Below are 24,508 nucleotides of genomic sequence, written 5' to 3'. Positions count from 1 at the left end.
TCTCAATAAAAACCTCATCTGCTTTCAGGGAGAAACATAAAAGTTTCTTTCATATTAATCGGTGTGATATTGGCCAGAATGTAGCTGGGCAAGACATGTATAGTAGAGTCTTTATGTTGACAGAGTTCAATGTCCTTGGTGTCTAATTTCGTCCATCTTTCGAGACATGAAAATACTCGGAGAAGTGACAGCCAGGTTTTTAAGATGGTGGGAGGCTTTCTGGAGTTGATCATTTGGCTTGGCATAACATACGTTTTGCAGACATTCTGATGTTTTTCGTGAAATGTACGATGAATCATCTTTTTTCAAAACAAAATCTGAAACTGTCAAAAAAAATCAAACCTTTTCTCAACCATATCTCTGAGGCTGTTTATTAGCTCCATAAACATGAACAGTTTCTCATCTCTGGGGGATTTCAGGACAGTGTCCAGTCCCACGGTTTTGGTGAGAACTTTCTTCCAAAGTTCATTGTTGTTCATTGTCTGATAAGATGGTCATACCACAGGCTGCAGACTTCCAGATCATCTTCAAAAGCTTCAATCCCCTTCTGGGCAAGTTGCAAACTACTCTTGGTCTGGCAGAAATGGTTGTGTTCTCCAGGTGGCTCTTATGGACTTGGCCTAGTGTATCCGCAACAAATGAACTTCAAGGAGCCCTCCGCTTTGCTTCCTTTAACCAATTTCTGTGTTGTAGTAGTCTTCTAGTTCAATATAATAAAAATGAGCAAGAGTTTGTGGAAAAAGTGAAACTTCAAAAACCTTAGGAATTCAAGGGGGATTGTGAATATAGTGCCTCATAAAGAAAATGCAACCTGATATCACAGCAAATTGTATAATAGACCAGCTGGTCTATTGTGTGGATGTTATGCTTTGCCTCGTCTACAGGTATCAAATTAACGTGCATGCTTAAGTTGCAGTAGTTTTCAGTACCAGCAGAGGTTAAAAATTTGTTTAAAGCGTCATGAAAACAGTCAGAGCCAACTTTTAAAGAAACATTACTAACACATTTACACCTAAATACATATCAGCCATACAGCTTAATCCTACGTTGCATAGAGTCAAAGCGTGACATCCACTCAATGGAGCAGCGGCTCTGTTGGATTAGAGAATGTTTCATTTATGACATTAAAGTAGTGTTTTTGATGTAGGCTCCAGAGGGCAGGATGTGACCACATTTACAGTGAACCAACAAGAGGTTTATTTAATAAGAAACCTTTCAGGTATTTCTGATGTTTTAGCAACTCTGACCTGTGTAACTGCTCCAGGAATAATGTCCACATCTGTGAGTGCAGTGGCAAAACGTTACCCTTATCACACAGTCCTCACCCAGCATGCTGGGAGTTGAGCTCCACATATTTCTGGTCCTCAGTAAAAATGAGGCTCATGTGTAAGTTCAGTAAGGAACATCTGTAATCACTCATCGGGGTGCAAACTCAGTGCTGACATCATTACTCTGGTCCAATCATTTTCTTGCCTGCCTTCTGCTCTCTGTGTTTAAAATCTCAGTGGTCTTCTGTCATTCTGTCTTTCAGACTGTCATTCATGCAACCCACCTCCTCCTCATCTTCATCTAGACTACCACCAGCATCTAGACTCCAGGGGTGCTTTGCTCTCCTCTCACTACTGGGATCTCATTCTTCTATGATGGGTCAATGGAGTCTAATTGTCAGATAGCCTTACTGAATTCTGTAGCTCAGTTCTTCTGCACGATCTGTCATTGTAAACTTTTTTTAATTTTCATTTTCCAAATAAAAAAGAGCAGAAGTAGATTGTGACTTGAGGTTTTTACTTCCACACACTGTTCAGGTCAGTTATGACTGTTGTAACTGTTCACATTCACTTAAGCCTTAAGTGAATGTGAACAGTTACAACAGTAACAAAAAAACCCTTAAGTTTTAAGGGGTTTTTTTTGTCACCATTGGATAATAAAGCCCTCCTTTACTTTCCAGATAGTATTATTTAATTCTTTAAATCTCTTCTTATATTGTAAATGTTTTTTTTCTTAAACATCAAGCATCGTCTTATCAAACATGTGTGTACTTGGAAGTTTTTCATATATTTTGGATAAATTTAGTATATGCCAGACAAGCTCTAAGGAGCTCTTGAACAGCAGGATTTCTGAAGCTCTTTTCATTTTTCCAGTTATTGCTCCAATCCGGTCTCACTTTCAGATGTTTCTCAATAACATTTCTGTGAACAATTCTCTTCACACCTTCACCTTTCCCAATGAAAAACACAGGAAGAAGGTATCTGTTTTGAAAGTACTTCTTATATGTATTTTCATAACACTTGAGCATTTTCTGAGCTAACTCACTGAGGTCATAATCACATTGGCCTTCATTTACAGGCCAGTACCAGAGGAGGGTGAACATGTGCAGCTCAGGTGGGTCTTTTTTGCTCGATGGCATTTTCCCTCTAAATAGTGTGAGGATGTTGTTGACCAGAGCTGTTTCTGAATCTGCACTTGGACACATTTCTCTATGCTTTGTAGATATGACTTCGAGCTCTGATTGAGTGTATTGTTTGACAAGAAATGACAGTATTCCCACAGACTGGTCATCTAGGTTTGTATCCTGAAACATCTGGATGAATTCCAGGGGCGATTTTAGCCCATTTTTGGGGTGCTTCAGCTCTTCCATCTTGTTGGAAGGTGATGATGAGATGACTGAAAGGCTGCATTTGATCCTCCAGTGAAAGGTCATCGTAGTCTTCATGTCTGAGGAAGTCCAGGCACTGAGACTCCAGGAGATATGACCCTGGTACGAAGGCGTTCAGCAGGGATAGGACGGCAGCAAGCTGTGTCTTCTGAGGTTTATTTCTTTTTTTTGCTGTTTTCTAAAGCAGCACATGCCTTCCTGACATACTTCTTAGAGAAATTACTTTGCATTATGTTAAAACCATGAAACTCTTCACATTTATCTTTGTACCTGCTTTGAAGCTCTTTCTTTTCTCATTGAATGCTTCCATCTCATTGAGTATTTCCTTCTCATTGTCTGAGAGTGTGTTCTTTAGGACAACTTGATCACTTTGTTGAGGTGCATTGTTTTTCAGGCATATGAGTAACTATCTTCTGCTCAGCAACTGTCATCATAATGCTGCTCTGGAGATCTTCCAGGATTTTCTTATCATCCACTAACAACAGCACAGTGTTCTGGTTGTTTCGACTTCCTGCTGTGAAAAGGTGGACAACCTCTTTTGCAACCTTTGCCATGTCTGAGGTGGAGCCAGTTAAAACAGCACACCTGAAGGTTTTTCTCAAGTCCCACATCACCTGCATGGCCATTGTAGTTCCTCCACTTCCTGGTTGGTGTGACAGTTTTACAGCTGATATCCCTGGATTTTTTTTAATTATGTGTGCCTATGGAAAGAGGCACACATATTACTATTCGTCGGATTTATTATTATTATTATTCTCCAGTTTCCGCCTGAAATTTTGAGACAAGCTTCATATATGTTACCTCATTTTGTGCGGCCGGATCTGGAATGGTGTGCTATGACTTTTGGTGTTTATGAATTTTATAGTTTTTTAAATATTAATATTTTAGTGAAAATTTTCCCGCGCTCCTCTGCCAAACAGTTTTGACATTAGGGTTACATATGTTAGATCATTTTGTGCGGCTGGAGCTGGACTATTATGTTATGACTTTTGGTGTTTATAACTTGTATAGTTTTTTAAATATTAATATTTTAGTGCAAATTTAGGCCAATTCATCTTTTGGCGCCAAATAAACAGACTTCATTTGTGGTGTCTTGGCTCTCTCTAGTGGTATACCGGGAGTAGTACAGCCGAAAAGATTTATCCTTGTGTTGAAAACTCCATATCCCACAATTCATAGCACGCCTCTACAGAGTGAACAATGGCGGCCACCACTTCGTTTATATGTCTTTTATTCGTGTTTCTAGGTCACAAAATAAGCTTTTAAGATATTTTCAGGCGAGAATGTAGGTGTGTAAACTTCAAATATCTGCTTGTTTTATCAAGACATCCATATTTAGCGACAGTGCTCTGACTATGTCGGTCCTGCCTGACAGCTAGCCGGCTACCTAGCTAGCTGCCGCACTTGGCTGCAAATGGATAGCGAGGGGACTCTCTCTGTCGTTTCACCTCCCCGGTCTCTCGCAAATGCTCGCATAGAATCGGAGTTACAGCTGGATGTGGAAAAAATAACTGAGTTGTTTGGTGGTGCTATAACGCGGAGCTACAACAGTGGGCAGCTATCCACCGGTGTATGACAGAAAGGATATGCCGCGAATGAGACATACGAGGCAGGCGACCGGTGTTTGCTAACGCGGAGGTCAATCGTGGATCAGGGAAAGCAAAGGCAGGAGCGTGAGGTGAACTGAATTTCAGGTAAGAAGTTATGACCTGCACTCTATTTGGGTCAGATATAAACCGAGTTTAGGTGTAGTTTATTTAGCAACAGTTCTCTTACGTGTTGCTGATAGCCGGCTGGCTAGCTAGCTAGCGCCGCTAGCTTAGCTAGCTAGCGCGGCTAGCGACCCTTCGTGAAAACCACCCAGGCTTGGCTGATAGTGAGGTGGCTAAAATTTGTTTAATCGCCCGATCGCTCGGCAAGGGTCTGTGTCTTAGCTGGACTTATTTTTCGTTTATATGGCCGATGATGCTGGTCGATGTGGAAAAAATAACTGAGTTGTTTGGTGGTGGAGCTACAACAGAGGGCAGCTATCCACCGGTGTGTGACAGAAAGGACATGCCGCCAACGAGACATACGAGGCCGGGCAGGCGATTGCTAACGCGGTGGTCAATCATGGATCAGGGAAAGCGAAGGCAGGAGCGTGAGGTGAACTGAATTTCAGGTAAGAAGTTATGAACTGCACTCTATTTCGGTCAGATATAAACCGAGTTTAGGTGTAGTTTATTTTCGTTGTGCTGACTTTTTCAGTCACTTACAATAACTCGTACTGCGTTCTAGCTAGCACGACGGAGTTTCTATACAGCTGTGTGCGCATGTTGAACTTTATGACAGCCTCCCCTGTCATTCTCTCGCCTGTTGAAACTTCAGTCATGAAACTGATCAATGATCGGCGTTTCTCTCTTGTTTGTTTATCGCGCAAAACAACAGCAAAACGTTTAAGCTTGATCAGCTGTTGTTAGAATTCATTTGCTTTTAATTTCTGGTATCAGCTGATGTTTGCTGGAGCTACAGCTGTAAAAACGGCAGATGTCCTTACTGAATCATCAGAGCTGAACTGGTGATGGAGAAACAGGTTTACTCTTTAGGTGACATGAATAAGTTGAAGGGAAGTTATGAACTATTTTTGACAGACAAATACAGGGAGTGCAGAATTATTAGGCAAGTTGTATTTTGAGGAATAATTTTATTATTGAACAACAACCATGTTCTAAATGAACCCAAAAAACTCATTAATATCAAAGCTGAAAGTTTTTGGAAGTAGTTTTTAGTTTTAGCTATTTTAGGGGATATCTGTGTGTGCAGGTGACTATTACTGTGCATAATTATTAGGCAACTTAACAAAAAACAAATATATACCCATTTCAATTATTTATTTAGACCAGTGAAACCAATATAACATCTCCACATTCACAATATACATTTCTGACATTCAAAAACAAAACCAAAGCAATCAGCGACCAATATAGCCACCTTTCTTTGCAAGGACACTCAAAGCCTGCCATCATGGATTCTGTCAGTGTTTTGATCTGTTCACCATCAACATTGCGTGCAGCAGCAACCACAGCCTCCCAGACACTGTTCAGAGAGGTGTATTGTTTTCCCTCCTTGTAAATCTCACATTTGATGATGGACCACAGGTTCTCAATGGGTTCAGATCAGGTGAACGAGGCGGCCATGTCATTAGTTTTTCTTCTTTTATACCCTTTCTTGCCAGCCACGCTGTGGAGTACTTGGACGCGTGTGATGGAGCATTGTCCTGCATGAAAATCATGTTTTTCTTGAAGGATGCAGACTTCTTCCTGTACCACTGCTTGAAGAAGGTGTCTTCCAGAAACTGGCAGTAGCACTGTGAGTTGAGCTTGACTCCATCCTCAACCCGAAAGGCCCCACAAGCTCATCTTTGATGATACCAGCCCAAACCAGTACTCCACCTCCACCTTGCTGGCATCTGAGTGGGACTGGAGCTCTCTGCCCTTTACCAATCCAGCCACGGGCCCATCCATCTGGCCCATCAAGACTCACTCTCATTTCATCAGTCATAAAACCTTAGAAAATCAGTCTTGACATATTTCTTGGCCAGTCTTGACGTTTCAGCTTGTGTGTCTTGTTCAGTGGTGGTCGTCTTTCAGCCTTTCTTACCTTGGCCGTGTCTCTGAGTATTGCACACCTTGTGCTTTTGGGCACTCCAGTGATGTTGCAGCTCTGAAATATGGCCAAACTGGTGGCAAGTGGCATCTTGGCAGCTGCACGCTTGACTTTTCTCAGTTCATGGGCAGTTATTTTGCGCCTTGGTTTTTCCACACGCTTCTTGCGACCCTGTTGACTATTTTGAATGAACGCTTGATTGTTCGATGATCACGCTTCAGAAGCTTTGCAATTTTAAGACTGCTGCATCCTCTGCAAGATATCTCACTATTTTTGACTTTTCTGAGCCTGTCAAGTCCTTCTTTTGACCCATTTTGCCAAAGGAAAGGAGGTTGCCTAATAATTATGCACACCTGATATAGGGTGTTGATGTCATTAGACCATACCCCTTCTCATTACAGAGATGCACATCACCTAATATGCTTAATTGGTAGTAGGCTTTCGAGCCTATACAGCTTGGAGTAAGACAACATGCATGAAGAGGATGATGTGGACAAAATACTCATTTGCCTAATAATTCTGCACTCCCTGTAAACACCAAGCTCCTGTTTTTTGTGTAGCTGACAGCTGGTAACTGTGCAGGGGCGGATCTAGCAAAGCTTTTGCCAGGGGGCCAGGTAGGGCATTAACAGAGAAAGGTGGACATAAAGATATACTTTTCTTTCTTACTCTCATATAAAATATTTAGCTTTTATTAAATAGTTATCTGAATCTTACAACCAAAGTTTGTATAATAATACACAAGATTGGCTGTAGACCATTGTTCATCATTCAGAACACTGTGTAAAAATAACAAAAACAAAAGTGAATGCATGTGTGAAAAGTGGTCCATAATGTAATGCTTCAAAGCGTGTTCATGCAAACATTGTCGGGTCTGCCGTGGTACAATGGGACTTCTGCTCATGAACCTGTGTGCACAGCGTCTGCAAATCGGCGCTGTACGAATTAACTTCATCTTTACACAAAACTGTAAGCTGTCATCTGTGAAGCGTGAGCGGTGTTTGTTTTTACCATAGTTCATGGTGGAGAATGGCTGCTCTTCTGAGTTTTGCTGTCTGTAGCCGTATGAATGGCACTACAGTGATTAGCAGCGGCATAGGCACACATAAAATTTCTTCTGAAATTTTCGCTTTCTAGTTCTCTATTTGTTTCCTAACTTTTGTGTATCCATCTCTTTTGATTAAAGCAGTTCCAGTCCCATGTAACTCTGCCTGGTCACTGATGTAGAAGTTTAACCACTGAGGTGGGGCCCTCTGTAAAATTCTCTTCTGTCTTCCCGGTGAGTACTGGATCAAAAATTTCTCCTTCAAACTGATTTGCATGGAAGATATCCAACATTGTGCAGGAATCTCGGAATTCACTCCCACACATACTTCCCCACCTTTAGCAGTGGACAGGGCTGGTGTGTTTGCCATCTTCAGCTTTAAGTGTCCTGTTCTGTAATGAATGTTAGAAATAAAAGTAATTTAGTATGGACTGTTCTCTGAGGCTAAATGGCAGTAGCACACACATTTTAAATGTACATTACAAAGGGTTAGGATTTTACATTCATCAAATTATACCTACTGTGTTAGTTTTATTCTTAATTGTTATTATTCACTAGCTGGGCCATGTCCTCATTTTAAGTTTGACAGCGTTTTAGTAGGTAAAGTGAATGCTCTGACATGAATTGAGCTGCGGTTTGGGGGAAGGCCTTGAGGGGACTGGCACGGCTCACGGGTACTAAATAGAAGTGAAGAAGTTAAAGAATGGAGAACAAGGGATCAGCTTGCAGAACTGGGGGAACCTATATAGAGGAGCGTGTTTGGAGGCGTGGTCCTGCTCCTGAAATTCCGATACATAATCTGCAATTATTGGTTTTAATTAAATGTGGCATGTAGTAAGTGTTTTAGAAAACAAAGCAGACTTGGTGATAATACTTCTACATCAACTTGTAATTCTGACCCTAAAGTTATCTTTATCCACTAAATATATTTTATGTATTGTACTTTTACAAGCCCTTGGAATCTTCTAAAACCTGGAATCGTTATGTCCAAGCAGTTTTTCCCAGGTCTAACCACAGATTGACTGTAGGGTCATTCCGTCTCATATCATCACATCTTTAGAAAAAAATCTGCTCAAGCATCTTCAACTTTTTTAAACATGTATATGATTGGTGTGAAATTTTAAATTCATACATAAATACTTTTCAATATATATTTTTCTGAGAAAAACAAATCTGACCAATTTTCATACCAAACTCTGAGACTGTTGAGCAGAAAGTCTGTGTTGATTTAAGATGTAATCACTGCTGTTGTATATGTAGCACTCTTTGTGTCAGGACAGAGATTTAGAAGTGTAACTTCTCAAAAACTTTTAGATATTTGGAGATCCATAAATATTTCTCTTACCTTGTGTTCTACTTGATGCAAATGTGTTTGATGTCCTCTCATATGTTACATGTATTACTGACTAGTGACTTTTGTGCTGAAGTTATATATAGTATACAGCCACTTGTCACACCCAGGTAGATGTGGGAGTAGATACTCAGCACATACTGACCAGATGAGGTAGTAGTAAGATATGATCAAATGTTTGAAGGAATCATTAGGACTTTATATTTACTTGTTTCTGAGAAAAAGGCAGCTTGGAATGAAGCCTATTAAAGATATTCAGATGGAAAATCTAGAGGAAACTATTAATGAAAGATCAGGGAAAATGTTAAAAAAAAATGTCTTCAGCGTCTGAGGTTATTGTTTTCTTACTTTGATGCAGCAGTATTACTTTGCAAGAAAGATTGAACATTTCCAGGAACGGGTGGGCGTGAGATCAACAGAAATGTTACTGACAAGAGGCATGCAGCTGTTAACTTTGTAACACACTGTCAACAGTTTCTTTCATATCCTTATATATTTTGTTTCCTTCATTATTTTCTTCTTTCATTTCATTCCTTTCAAAGGCATTTTAAGTTTCCTTTTTCTGATAATGAAACCTCCCACTGCAATGTTTCCTGTTCTTACTATCTGACTGTCAAATGTTACCAATGTCTTTTAGGTTATGACATAGTCATGCTGACATTGGGGTGTGGTGTAATGCACTTTTAAGGTTGCTATAGAGGTCTTAGTTTGCAGATGTGCATATAATGCTTAATAAGGACATTTTTAGGATATTTTGGTTATTACAACTAAATCACAGGGCTCCACGAAATGTAATCTTGATCACAATTTTGGCTTCCCACGATTAAATGAACACAATCTTGAAAATGGTCTGTCATTTAAAAAACAAAGCACAAGCAGATGAAGTACTCCGTAAACGATGCCTGACCACATGCTTTCATGTACCACACACACAGCTGTTCATTGCATCACACAGCTTGAAGTTTCCTGGACTTGTCAGTACAAGTAACACTGCCAAAAATCAGAACAACAAAAAACAAAATGTCTGGCACAACGTGTGGAAATGCTTGATTTCTAAATAATGTGTGTCTGTGCCAGAGAGCTAAACTGCCAGTTTTCTCAACCACCTGAAAAGGGGAAATTTAGGATCCCACAGCTGTCGAGTACTTTTCTACGAGTTTTAGTCCCATCAGTCATGTAGACGAATGGAGTTAAAGAGCTTATATTTTGCTTCTATTAAATGCTTTTTTTCTTCTAAGTGATGATAAGCAGGAGCAGTTTTACTTTTGCCACTGAAAGATAAGTTATATATGAAGAAAAAAAAAAGGAAATGTTTTATTTATGTTATAGTCCTGCCATGGTGCAAGAGAGCCTGCTTATGCAGTTCAACAGACCCGCCACATTCACAAAAGGGAAGTTTTTTATTTTTTATTTTGTCTTTTGTTTTTTATTTGTCTTTTGCCATCGGAACGTCATTACAATGAAACCTTTTAAAGGTGTGTGGTCCTAAACTTTTAATCAGCTGTAAAACAGCCTGTTTCAGTTTAAGTGTTGTTTTTAATAAATTGCATGCTCAAGACCATTTTTCAAGTGGTCTTCAACTTTTGAGCCGGACTGTGTTTTGATGTGTAATGCTAAATTAATTTTAGTACAGTGACAAAGTGACACAATTTTAGTTCAGTCTCATTTAAATTGTGACAAAATGCCACATCCTTATATTTGTCTAAATATCCATGATATTTTGCTGGGTCACTCCAAAATAATCATGAATCCAGAAATACTTCTTGCCTAAATTAGCAAAAAAAAAATTATTACATGAGTTCTACATCCAGGCTGACTCTCCCTGACTGGCAACCCAGAAATGGAAATGGTTTTGCATTGTATTTATACACCAGGAGATGTTGTGTAAGTGTGCTAAAACATGTTGTTAATGTTGCAACTAAAATGGTTAATTCCTCAGGGCAAGAGCACTCAATCACATCGCTTCACTTCAGGCTCCAACTAAATTTAACCTTGTGCACAATAACAGGCGTAACTCGTAATCTGATCTATTTAAGAGCAACAATTCTTGACAAACATAACGAGGTGGATCAACTATGAAACAACCACACTGCCACATTATTTAAGAACTGTGTGCTTTACAAAAATAATATTAGACAAAACATCCCACTGACTGACTGACTGACTCAAAAGACAGTAACACACAGTTACTGAACAGAATAGAACAAGATTTTGGTGCTGGAAACAAGTAAAAACACTCGTCTACTGTGCATGTTCTTTCATGCTAACTCTATTTAGAATGCTTTCATATGTATTATTATCATTATAATAATACATATTATCATTATGAAAGCAAAATCAGAGCCATAGGACACCATTCTTATGGCACCATAGCTGCCACACACTAAGACTGATAAGATTAATATTAAAAGTGCTTCAAAGTCACCTCTATTGCCTGCTACAGCAAAACATACATGACTAGAAATGAACTTTGATCATTTCAAACATCACCAGAAATTCCTTATCGTCAAACACGTCATGACACATGGGTCCTCCACACCAGCAGTTTGTAACTAAATCCAGTTGGGACTTTTTGTGTGCATGAGAATATTGTTCTCAATGAAAAGTACTTTTGTATTTTATATTTTGGCTGTGCACCTCTAGAAAAATGCAATCACATGAAGTACAAAAGCAAAACACAACAATGAGGAAAGCCCAAATTCATCCAACTCAGCCTCCCTTTGACAGTTCAAAGATACAAAACAAACAAAACAAAACAAACAACATTGCTGCACGTCATCTCATGACTCGAGGCACATTCAGCATTCCCACATTTGCAACATTCTTGATGGCGTCAGCGCCATCTCAACATCGCGTTCTTCTGCAAGACCCGCCACATTCATCTGTTGTAACTCATATCATTATCATGGCCCTGTATCACCCCACAAAGCATCTTATAACAATTAACCATAACCTTAGACACTTAAATTATGTCTAAGGTGTTACGTTTGTATATTAACACATAGAAAGCAAATGAAACAGCAGAGGCTCATGTGCACATTACTAGATATAAAAACATTGTTAAGCTATGAATGTAACATAAATCATCTACCTCATTATGAGATCGTTTAATTGATAACTTTTTAGAGTTTTTCTAGAAATGTTTATTAATTTTTAAATTTAGACCATTTATTGTAAAAACAACACAGGAGGAATGACTGCAGCAGTTGGAAATTACCAGCACAGCACAGAGGTACTGGAGTTACATTCATATTTTATTTAGGGTGGACTGATATTTCCACTACATAATTAAACTAATGAAGAAGTTAATGTGATAAAAAAATTTCTTTATTTAGTTCTCACATGTGGGGCTTACAATGCAGTGTTGATCACATTTTTGTGGTGACGTTACACTCACTTAAAGCCTGGAACCTTTTTCTGTGTTTATTCACCTTTCATTGGTTTGTGTTTGCACATTCGATCCAGACTGTCTGTAATATAAAAGACTTTTTTTTGCACTTTGTGAATATAGTGCCTCATAAGGAGTATGCAACCCAATGTCACTGCAAAGTGTGTAATAGGCCAGCTGGTCTATTGTGTGGATGTCATACTTTGCCTCGCCTATGCATGCTTAAGTTACAGTACTGTGCAGTACCAGCAGAGGTTAAAAATGTATATAAAGCATCATGAAAACAGTCAGGGGAAAGTTAAACTTAAAGAAACATTACTAACACATTTACACGTAAATACATATCAGCCATTTAGCCTAATCTTACGTGGCATAGAAGGAGCCTGGAGTGTACTTCATACCATCCTTTGTCAGGAGTGTCTTGTTAGCTTTAAATAAATTACAGCTCTCTGCTGGTACACGTGTCCATTTCACGCCTAGGAGAGGCAAAGCGTGACATCCACTCAATGGACCAGCTGCTCTGTCGGGTTAGAGAACGTTTCTTTAATGATATTAAAGTAGTGTTTTTGATGTAGGCTCTAGAGGGCAGGATGTGACCAAGTTTACAGTGAACCAATAAGAGCACCTTCTTTAAGGCTGTTTAATTCTTCTTTTGAAAACAACAGGTTTATTTTGTTATTTTTATTTTGATCGGTGTAACTGATGCAGGTGTAATGTTCACAGCTGTGAGTGCAGTTGGCAAAACTGTCTTTTTTCACACAGTCCTCTGGGAGTTGAGCCCCACGTATTTCTGGTCCTCAGCAATAATGAAGCTCATGTGTAAGTTCAGTAAGGAACATCTGTAATCACTCATCGGGCTGCAAACTCAGTGCTGACATCATTACTCTGGTCCAATCATTTTCCTGCCTGCCTTCTGTTCTCTGTGTTTGAAATCTTAGTGCTTTTCTGTCATTCTGTCTTTCAGACTCTCATTGATGCCACCCACCTCCTCCTCATATTCATCTTCACTACCACCAGCATCTAGACTCCAGGGGTGCTCTCCTCTCCTCCCACTGCTGGGATCTCATTCTGCTATGATGGGTCACTGATGTCTAATTGCCAGATAGCCTAAATGAATTCTATAGCTCAATTAATCATGCTCACTTCTTCTGCATGAACTGTCCATGACCACCAAAACTGGAAATTACTAATGTGGCATTTGTCTCCTTATAGACACCAAATTTCTATTCAGACACATCCCTGCAAGCGTTACAGTAAGTGTCGACAGCAGATGGGCACAGACTAAAAAAATTATTCAGGCCAAGAGTTTGTTTCCTATTTAGGCTGCTCTGTTTATACAAATCAACAGGCTAAGTAGGCCAATTCCAGTTGCTTGTTATGCTGACAGATATCACATTTTCACTGAAGTATCACTATGGACAAAAATATTTATGAAATTATGTTGTTCTGATATTTATTACAGAAGGGTTTCTCTTTCATTTTGTTGACAACTTAATTAAGAGCAGTGGCAGCTAGGTGGGTGGCCTAACAAATGAATTATAAAGTTCACACTACGAGCAGCAGCACCATATCCTCGAACCCACATTACAGCCACAAGACCTTATCATAGCAATACCAACAAAACTACATAAGGGAATACCCAGAATGCCAGTCACACACACTCTCACACAAATTTTGACTAGTTGTTGCTGTACACATTAGCACATGCCTTTTTTGTTTGGTTGTTGTTGTTTTTTCACAAAGACAAAATATGCAAGAATGACAGCTGATGATCGAAATGCAACAATGCCAAGAAATTTGGGGCAGGTTCTGTGTGCGGAGAGCAGATTGAAACATTTAGTCAGGATGAACTGCAGGTTTGTAAAAGTTGTTTTTCTCCCTCTAAAGGGAGGAATAAAAATGTATTTAAATATATGTTTTACATGAAGGCGCTGGCATAGTCATCAAAAATGTTAAACTGTCAAAGCCACAGTAAGGATGGTAGACAAGTTTTAGACCTTAAAATATTTCAGACTTTGGTCACTAGGTGGCAGCAGAGTTCCTCTGCATTGCCTCAGTGTGTAAGATGAAAACTTAAAATAAATCCCACTCTTGTTCTCTTGAATGAGCTTTTTTATGATATTTCAGTCCTCAGAAATTCATCATCATAAGTTATCAGAACAAACAGCCCTGTTATTTTTCTGTTTACAAATATAACTGAAGATTAAAGCGCTCTGACAATGTAAGTGCTTCTAAACAAATGTGAAAAGATTCATGGATACAGATAATCTGCCAAATTCTCATCTGACAAATATATTACAGCAAATTTGTTGTTTTTTGGGGGTTTTTTTCTTTGTAGTAGACTGAAAATTTAGTTTTAATGCTCTTTAATGCTTCCCACATACAGCTATGCTTTACCAACAAAGAGCACAGAGGTCATGCTGATGCAGGAGCAAGGCACCAAGACGTACGTTGATGCTGTCCTCAAGACTCACCACCGAGTCATTCAGGTAAGAACTGGCTTGTCTTTTTTTGTGCTTTCAGCTCAAACTGCAGGTGCTGCAGGTGTAATGAGAGGTTTTAAAGACCTAACTGCTAACAGTGTTATTAATTTTTGTCCAGCTGAGCACTCTGAACGCCGCGCTGTGTCCCGTCTGAGTTAGCTGTTGCATGTTCATCTTTTAGTCCATGACTGTTGGAGAACATTAGAAGTGCTCACTATAACAAACCAAACTCCATCTTACTCTTAAAAGCAATGTGCATGTGTAGTTTTTGGTCATATAATCATTTTCAGTACTAATCCACTTCTCTTCTCCCTCTGTACCTCTCAGCACACCGAAGCTGATTTCCAAGCACGGTTCAAGGCGCGTCCAGAGCTGGAGGGGCTCATCGCTCAGATGAATTAATAACTTTCACCAAGTATCAGCACTACAGTACTTGTACGACAACTAATTTATAGCGCATAGCTCATTCCTCAATAACATCCCCTAAAAACTAATTTTTCTGCTTTTAGAAAAACAAAATAGTGTAGACATTTCTATTTGTCTTTTCGGGGGGGAAATAAAACCATACTCACTTTTTTCCAGCTCAAAACTTTTTTTTAATTATTTAATCTACAAATTATTCTGCTTCATTGACAAGTTTGAACACTAAACGTAGGCAAAATATCATTTTTCACTTTTAATTAAAACAAACTAGTTATAATAAAATGTGAGTTATAATAATTAAGTGTTTATTTAAATATTTTCTCATCTTCTGAATAAAGATTAACTTCCATTTCCCATCTTGTAGAAAACATAAAACACATAAAATTACAAAGACAAAAAAAGGTAAAATATTATTAAAAAAGGCATTTTTTAAACTTGAAAAAAACCCAAACAATTATTTGGTTGCGAAAACAAAATTCTGCAATGTTCATAGGTTTATATACCTTAAACAACAGATTTAACCCTTAATTTTTATGTCACTAACTAGATAAAATTAGGTTTAATCATTTGATTTCAGTATTCACATTCTTTCACATCATATTCTTACACAGAAGGTACGGAGAACGCCGCACGTTAATCAAATGTACAGATCGGCTCCATTTTATAAGCAGTCATGTTCTTTCACTGAGATCCCTCAAGCTTATACATGAGAAACCTCAGAGACTTCATCTCTCTCAGGATTTCATAGAGGACGTCTCTGCCTCTGTTGTGTCAGCGTCATAGACTAAACAATCTCTCTCATTTGGTCTCATGTTGCATTTAAACTTCTCACAGCATCATGTTTGTCCTCAGAGATCACATCCTTTTCCTGAAGCTCGTCTACAACAGCTGCTGCCTCACTCGCTCTGCCAATCAGAGCTGTCCAATGGAGAACCACCAAATCCTGAGCGGAGGAAGTTGGTGAAAATTTACAAAAAAAAAAAAAAAAGTCTAGTATTCAGATCATCACTGTTGAATACTAGACAGTGATGGTCTATATTAGGATTATAGTTGTGAAAAAGGAAGTAAATCCTTTTTCAGTTCTAAGGTTTTACTTATCAGAATATAATAAATATCACTTTGTCCTTATCAGGTTGTAAAAGATCAACTCACTCATTTTTTAATGAAAATTATGACAAAACACTGAAAAACTAAATACACTTTAATGCTTCCATTAATAAAGAGGGTAAATAGCAGCCTGGTGCTGCAAACTAAACAAAGCCACGAAGATGCTCTCTTTTTCTTTACAAGAAATCACCACAGCTGACAGATTGCCAGGGAAGAAAGTAGTAATAATGTTAATGAAACAAGTGTTGATGCCCAACAGTCTGGTAAGAATTATTATTCACAAAAAGAAAACATTCAGGGATGGATTCCAGTGTTCACACGAGTCACCATCCCAGAAAATGTCAGACCGTGCAATGCTCAGGGAAGCTACAAAAACCCCAAGAGCTACATTTCAGACCCTAAAGGCCTCAATTAGCATGTTATATGTTGGAGAAAGTCTCTTTTCATGTTCTCTTCTCGTTTTGCAGCCACAGGAACTAAACACCCCGCAGTCATTGAGTTGACCATGAACTTCTCGGTATACCAAAGTTTTCCAGAGAAAAATGCAAGGGCATCTGCTGACAGATAAAGCTTGGCTGAAATTAAATCATGCTGCAGGACAATGATCCCAAGCACAGGAGAATGGACCAGTCAAAGTCCAGACCTAAATCGGACTGAAAAGCTTTTTCAGAAAGCTGTGTGTAAATGAATGACAGCAAAGTTCAATGAACTGAAGCGGTGCTGTAAAGAAGTGTGGACCAAAATTCCTCCACAATGATGTGAGAGACTGATGAAGTAATATGACATTAATTGCTTCTTATTGTTGCTAAATGTGGTTTTACAAGCCACTAAATCTTGTGTTGTGCTTAGTTTTTCACACACTACTTTCGCATTTTGGCCTAGTTTTGTTAAATGAATGAATATAAACACATTCCTCATCTCAGATTTGTATTTAGATTCTTTCAGAACTCGATTAGAACCAGATGGTTTTTTTCCTTCAAATTATGGCTGGATAAGTAAAACCTTAGAATAAAAAAATGGTGTATGACTATTTTTTTAAAGGGATCTACTTTGATAACAATAATAATCTAATAATAATGGATTAAAATGAACCTCTTACCCTGTTCTTGGTGAATGCTTGTGTTTAATAGTCATCTGGAATAAAAGGGTTCATGCTGGTCAAATGGTGGCTGTTTATAGTTTAGATGAGCTGCATCAGGGCAAAAACGTATAAAACACTAACCTGTTCCGACAGTGCACGTCCAGACGGTGTCCTTTTCCTTTCCTCCCCTGTGCTCAACTTCAAGTTTCAGTTTCAAGTTTCCGAAATCACTTTTTTCATTTCCAATGACCACCTCAAAGAAATTAGTGTCGCTCCTCTCCAACATGAACTGCTGTTTCTGTAGAGAAAACATTTTATGGAAACTTGAGGATTTTTGCTGTTTCTATGTTATGGTGCAATGAACAGAAGTATGACTTCCAAACCTCAGGGCAGATTTCTGCTGTGTCCCAGTCTGTTGAGAGGTAGAAATAACTCTCCAGCTGTACAGGGTCAATAGGACTTGTCTTTCTGATTTTTCTGAATCCGTCGGATTTCTCCTTCTTCTCCACTTCCTGAAACACGGAAAAATGGACCATTCTTCACATACAAGTAATGGTTAGAAATCTTTGGGAATCGTGTTCACATCTATTCATGTCTTTAATGAACATATGTGTTTGTGTTTATATCAAGATGAGAACATTGATTTGCACTACTGCAATACATGTAACTGAAAAGGGAAAATGCCAAGCAAACACAAGAAAGACAACTACAAAGTTAAAAAAAAAGCTCAAAGCTGTTCAAAAAACAGCTTTTGAAAGAATTATTAAATTATATTAGCATAAAGATGGCTGTAAGTTCTTAACATTTAATGCAGTTTCTTTCTGCCTGAAAGTCAGTGATGTTGTCAGTTGGGTTGTCAAAACATTTAGAGACCAAACTCTATTAATTTGCTGCCTTGTAGTGTCACTGTGTTTTTGTATTTATCAATGAGAGCAGTTTATTTCTCTGTTTGTTATTATATATCACCTTGATGATATTTTTCCTCACTTCTACTTTGTATTGTTGCTCCAGTATGTGACATTGTATTACCTGTTGTATTAGAGGATCGTGTGGAACCAGGTAAACGTGCAGAGTGAGGCCAGATGTGATTTGCATGTATATCAACACATCAGCAAAAACTTTTAGATACAGGCCCAGTTTCTTTAGGATCATGGCTCCTCTTAGAGAGAAATCCAGCTGGTTTAACTTCACATGGGATGATGTCATTTCAGACACTTGCTCCAAATAATCTCCACTGCTGTCCACATGCAGAACTCGAAATATGTCTGACATTGCTGGATTTTCACCTGCAAAGTACAAACAGCCATTTGTGCATAAATATCCTTATTACTGTAATAAAACAATCATGTGCGTTTTACAACTGCTCACCTGTACAGATCCAGTGCGGCAGACGGACTTCCTCTAGCTTCCCATCTGTGACCTTGATGTCCATTAGGGGTCCTGCTGGTATGTAGTCCATGCATACAGGTTTCCTCATGAATCGCTCCCATGAGCTAAACTGGTATCTGAAGCTGACCGTTTCCTTACAAACCCACCGCAAGGCAGACTCGCTGCATTCATAGTTGCCGCTTTCAGACTGCAGGCTGAATTTGAATAGACAAGACAAACTGCTCTGTTATGCTCTGTTCACATGCACGAACAGAAACCGCAAAACTGCAAAGCAAATAACATAAAATGGCATTTGTAATGAATTACTTTATGGTCTGTCTTATAGTTATCGATAACCTTTACCTGTAAGTATGAACCTCCTCCATTATCTCAACTTCAGGTTTCAGCTCCGTCCACTGACTGCAGTCCTGTTGTACAAGATATTTTTTTCATTATATCTTTAAAATATTATTATACATTTACATTATGACTTTAGAATTTTTATGTGACATACAATTTATGAAAAACAAACAAAATCCCAGAGAAATAGAAACTTACTGTTTCATTGTCAAAAGTCTCCAGAGGTCTCTCTGATGGTTCTTGTAAAGCAAAGTCAAATTTTAAAGAGCTGGTCAACAAAATGTCATTCAGACACATTGTTTTTTTCCCCTTTAACACAAGTGCTATCTTGTGTGAGATTTCTACATAACGAAATTACATTAAGTACATATAAGATGTCTATTTTTTATTGTTAGAATCTTTAAGTGTAACAATAAAACCAGTTTAGTACAGGAAACCTTTGTACGCAGCACTAACTCACTTTGATAATGGCAGTACAAAATGTGTATTATTAACACATATGACATTTGTTAAAGATGAGGACTTTAGTAACTTCATTTTCTTACCCTCAGCTCTGTGAACGCTGTAAGCAACAGGACCTCCGATTGTAAATCCAAGATAAAAGAACACATGGCCTGATTTCCAGAGGCTGTCTTTTCGGTTGGCATCTAACTCAATCTCTGTGTCGCCAAATGTTGCATACAGCTTGTAATTTTGCACTATACCTTCAACTCTGAGAAGTTTGCCTTGGACTGTCGGATCAGTGAAAATATCGTCGTCCCTCCAGTTTGTGTTTGAGGCTTTCAGTGCATCTTGGGTCCACAAGATTTCAAGGTTTCGTCTGTGAACAAGTGTGTTCAGACCCTGACCCGGTCCAAGAAAAAATAGGGGTCGAAGGTACCTTGATTGAAAGAGTGACTTATATTCTTGTTCATAGGATTGCAGAATATTTTTGATTAAATGATGGAGGTCAGAGGCCAAATTGTCTTCACCATCTGTAGGCCAACACAACAGCAGGGCTAACATGTGAAACTCGGGCTGCATCTCAGGAGCCAGTGGCATTTTCTCTGTAAAGCTGCTTTGGTAGTCGGAGCTGGAGGGAGTTTCTTTCATATTTATCAGCATGATATTGGCCAGAATGTAGTTGAGTAAGGCATGTGTAGTAGAATATTCGTGTTGACAGATTTCTTTCCACCATATAGCAATGTCCTTGGTGTCTGATCTAGTGCATCTTTCAAGACATGAAAGTACTCCCGGAGAAGTGACAGCCAGTTTTTGTTTAAGTTTGTGGAAGGCTTTCTGGAGTTGATCATTTGGTTCTGCGTCTCCAACATACTTTTTGTAGCATTCTGCTGTCTTTCTGGAAATGTAGGCTGGATCTTCATTCTTTACAATAGAATATGAATACGTTAAAAACGTGTCAAAAAATTCAAATCTTTTCTCAACCAAATCTCTGAGGCTGTTTATTAGCTCCTTAAACCTGACAATGTTCCAATCTTCAGTGGATTGCAGGACAGAGTCCAGTGACACGGTTCTTGTGAGAACTTGCTTCCAAAGTTCATCATGTCTGATAAGATGGTCATACAACAGGCTGCAAACTTCCAGATAACCAAACAGCCCTCTGGTGTTTAAAGCACGCAAGACTTTTATATTCACATCTCCTTGTTTACCCTTTGCATGTTCATTTTTAGCAAGTTTTTCTTCATCTTCAAAAGCTTCAATGGCTTTTTGTGCCAGCTGCAAAATTTCGCTTGGTCTGGTATAAGCGGGCATATTCTTTAGGTGGCTCTTGTGGACTTGGCCTAGTGTATCTGCAACAAATGAACTCCAAGGAGCTCTCCGCTTTGCTTCCTTTGCCCAAATTTCTGCATTGTAGTAGTCTTCTAGTTCAATATAATAAAAACGAGCAAGAGTCTGTGGAAAAAGTGAAACTTCATAAAACTTTTTTGAGGCCATTATCAAAACTGACAGACTGTTGCCCTCATCTTCTCTCTTTGTAATATCTTGAATCAGTCTGGAAAACTTTTCTTTCCATTGTTTAATGCCATCAGTTGGGTCCTCTATTACCGTAATTTCTCTTTTATTTAGCATGTCTTTGATAAACCCGAGTAAATATGGAGGAACGTAACTTATGCAAAAACTGTTCAAGAAGTGTCTTGTTGTGTCACTTCTGGTCACACCCGCATTTGCCAACAGTTCAGTACAATATTGCGCTATCATATTGTGAGCCATGCAGACCTTTTTTTCAGATCTTTCACCTTGTTGGAAGGTGATGATCAGATGACTGAAAGGCTGCATTTGATCCTCCAGTGAAAGGTGACCAAACTTGTCTCTTCTGAGGAAGTCCAGGCACTGAGACTCCAGGAGATATGAACCTGGTGCATAGGCGTTCAGCAGACACAGGAAGGCAGCAAGCTGTGTCTTCAGTGGTTTATTTGTTCTTTTGATATGTTCAAATGTAGCACATGCATTCCTGATGTAGGCTTGAGAGAAATTAGACTGCAGAATGTTAAAACCATGAAACTGCTTGCATCGATCACCAAATCTTCTGCTAAGCTCTTCTCTTTTCATATCAAAGTCTGCTTGCTCTCTGGCTGAGAGAGATTTTTTGAGAATGATAGATTTTCTCATTTTCCTCTTGAATTTTTGTTTCAGTTCATAAGAACGCTCCTTTTGGTGGATAACCCCGTCACTGCTTCTCACACAATTCAGTAAAATTACTACAGGCAAATCAATTTCTATATCCTGTTCAGCAATCTCTTCCATAATCCTGTCCTGGAGGATTTCCAATATGAACTCATCATTTAGTAACAACAGCACAGTTTTCTGGTGGCCATGGCTACCTGCTGTAAAAAGGCTGACCACATCTTGCGCAACTTTTGTGATATCTAATGTTGAGCCTGTCAAAACAGCACATCTGAAGGTTTTCCTCAAGTCCCACAGCACCTGCATAGCCAGTGTGGTTCCCCCACATCCTTGTTGATGAAACAGTTTAATTGTTGATGTCCCAGGGCCTTTTCTTCTCAGGTGAATTTGATCCTTCAGGGTTTCATATCCATCTCGTTTGATAAAAGGAGTTGCAGTGCCATCTGACACTGCTTGTTCACTGATATAGAAGTTTAACCAGTTCGGTGGGGCCCCTCTGTAAAAGTTAACCTCCACTTGCTCAGCGTGTTGAGGTTCAACAAACTCTCCTTTAAACTGATTGGCATGGAGGACATCCAAAAATGAGAAGGAATCACTGATTTTACTCCCTGCATCTGCTTCTCCACCTTCGGAGGTGGACAGGGCTGGTGTATTTGCCATCTTCACACTTTCACTTTGCTTCATGCCAATGAATGTAAAAACAAAGCAGAAACAAATGTAAGTCTTATGTCTTAGCTTTAACTATTTGTAAATTAAGGTCTTACATTCACTTTATGGAATGTGATAAATTTAAATAGCCATTTCATTGCTGGTCGAGTACATGCATATACAGCCTTCTCCATGTAAAGGACCAAACATTAACTGCAACAAAACTTTCAGATCTTAACAGAATTTTTCTTACCTTCTCCCAAATGACGCGGACAGCTCTAAAGACCCGCTGTCATGCCATGCGTTCAAGCACTGGGACCGTGAATGTGTACCGTAACCCGGGAGGTAGTAGACACACCCAAAGCAGGAAGAGACAATCACGTACAGACGTACACCTCTACACTTTGAATGTCAGAGCAGTTCTAAAAAAAAAAAAAAAATCCCCTGCACATTTCCTTCCTGTTTAAAAAAAAGGCAGGAGCTACACTTGACTCGTTCAGTCGATAAAAAAACTCAAGTCAAATATTCCACAATTAGAAGCGAAAGAGTGGAAACTTGCAAATTTGGCCACCAAAAATAATAAAATAGGCGATATATGTTAATATCGTCCTCTATTCAAACATTACCTGCACTTCTTCAAAGCGGTAATGCATTCATTAGTTTATTTGACGAGGAAATGTTCATCACAACAGGAAATAGTAACGTTTCACTATGAACGCGCTCATGACGGACGATTATTCTTTTAGTCACTAGTTCGCTCTTGTGGTTGAGTTAACCTGTTACTTAAGTTCATATGGAGATAAAGATAAGTGTTACGAACGAGTACGACATGACGATATGATGATTTACAAACGTGTACAATGATTTGTGTGTAACGAGGACTCACAAGCGCGTGCTTCAATCCAACATATAAAACCCTTCTACGCATGCGCACATCCAAGCCTGAATAAAAGGCTTTCAAAACCGTTATGTGCTGCCGACGGGAAGTTCAATATTGACGTTTCGATACCGTGTCGAGCCGCCAAGGCACAGATGTTTCGAAACGCTGCTCCAAAGTGCGGTTAAAAACACCCAGGTCACGTGATCACGGCAAACTCCGACGTTGTGGTGTGTTTCACCCCAGTTTCGACAGGTGGCGTACTTGCTGCTTCCAGCCAACGAGAGGCACCAGGATTCCCATTTTTTTTTAATCAGACTGATGTTTTTGACTTTAAAGCTTCTATTTATTAAACCCGCATGTGTAAAAACAAAAAAGTCTCTGATTGTTATCATTATTATTATTATTATTATTGTTACTATGTGATGAGATATAAAATCATACTTAAACTCATTAAAATATCTCAATAAAAACCTCATCTGCTTTCAGGGAGAAACATAAAAGTTTCTTTCATATTAATCGGTGTGATATTGGCCAGAATGTAGCTGGGTAAGACATGTATAGTAGAGTCTTTATGTTGACAGAGTTCAATGTCCTTGGTGTCTAATTTCGTCCATCTTTCGAGACATGAAAATACTCGGAGAAGTGACAGCCAGGTTTTTAAGATGGTGGGAGGCTTTCTGGAGTTGATCATTTGGCTTGGCATAACATACCTTTTGCAGACATTCTGATGTTTTTCGTGAAATGTACGATGAATCATCTTTTTTCAAAACAAAATCTGAAACTGTCAAAAAAAATCAAACCTTTTCTCAACCATATCTCTGAGGCTGTTTATTAGCTCCATAAACATGAACAGTTTCTCATCTCTGGGGGATTTCAGGAAAGTGTCCAGTCCCACGGTTTTGGTGAGAACTTTCTTCCAAAGTTCATTGTTGTTCATTGTCTGATAAGATGGTCATACCACAGGCTGCAGACTTCCAGATCATCTTCAAAAGCTTCAATCCCCTTCTGGGCAAGTTGCAAACTACTCTTGGTCTGGCAGAAATGGTTGTGTTCTCCAGGTGGCTCTTATGGACTTGGCCTAGTGTATCCGCAACAAATGAACTTCAAGGAGCCCTCCGCTTTGCTTCCTTTAACCAATTTCTGTGTTGTAGTAGTCTTCTAGTTCAATATAATAAAAATGAGCAAGAGTTTGTGGAAAAAGTGAAACTTCAAAAACCTTAGGAATTCAAGGGGGATTGTGAATATAGTGCCTCATAAAGAAAATGCAACCTGATATCACAGCAAATTGTATAATAGACCAGCTGGTCTATTGTGTGGATGTTATGCTTTGCCTCGTCTACAGGTATCAAATTAACGTGCATGCTTAAGTTGCAGTAGTTTTCAGTACCAGCAGAGGTTAAAAATTTGTTTAAAGCGTCATGAAAACAGTCAGAGCCAACTTTTAAAGA

At 38.9% G+C, this 24,508-nt stretch overlaps 2 protein-coding genes across 2 annotated transcripts in view; both read right to left on the bottom strand.

Annotated features, from left to right (window-relative positions):
- The window catches only part of LOC100701880 (sterile alpha motif domain-containing protein 9), a 29,082-nt gene extending 20,285 nt beyond the window's left edge, over nt 1-8,797 (bottom strand). Inside the window, exon 1 of the mRNA XM_019355081.2 lies at nt 8,692-8,797. The gene's annotated coding sequence lies outside the window, so the exon portion shown is untranslated. The remainder of the gene's footprint in view (nt 1-8,691) is intronic.
- Nucleotides 8,798-15,477: 6,680 nt separating this feature from the next.
- LOC100702416 (sterile alpha motif domain-containing protein 9-like) lies at nt 15,478-22,741 on the bottom strand. Its single transcript, XM_019355079.2, has 10 exons — nt 22,434-22,741; nt 19,453-22,210; nt 19,106-19,146; nt 18,911-18,975; nt 18,548-18,762; nt 18,209-18,465; nt 17,563-17,691; nt 17,321-17,477; nt 17,198-17,232; nt 15,478-15,934 (listed from the first exon to the last, which is right to left on the bottom strand). The coding sequence occupies exons 2-9, from the start codon at nt 22,190-22,192 to the stop codon at nt 17,222-17,224; spliced, it is 3,615 nt and encodes a 1,204-aa protein (XP_019210624.1). The 5' UTR covers nt 22,193-22,210; nt 22,434-22,741; the 3' UTR covers nt 15,478-15,934; nt 17,198-17,221.
- Between the last annotated feature and the right edge of the window lie 1,767 nt (nt 22,742-24,508).

This window comes from Oreochromis niloticus, linkage group LG3 (assembly GCF_001858045.2).
Source record: "Oreochromis niloticus isolate F11D_XX linkage group LG3, O_niloticus_UMD_NMBU, whole genome shotgun sequence".
Taxonomy (NCBI): Eukaryota; Metazoa; Chordata; class Actinopteri; order Cichliformes; family Cichlidae; genus Oreochromis; species Oreochromis niloticus.
Note: the sequence above shows the minus strand (reverse complement) of the source record. Positions and strands in the feature narration are given on the sequence as shown.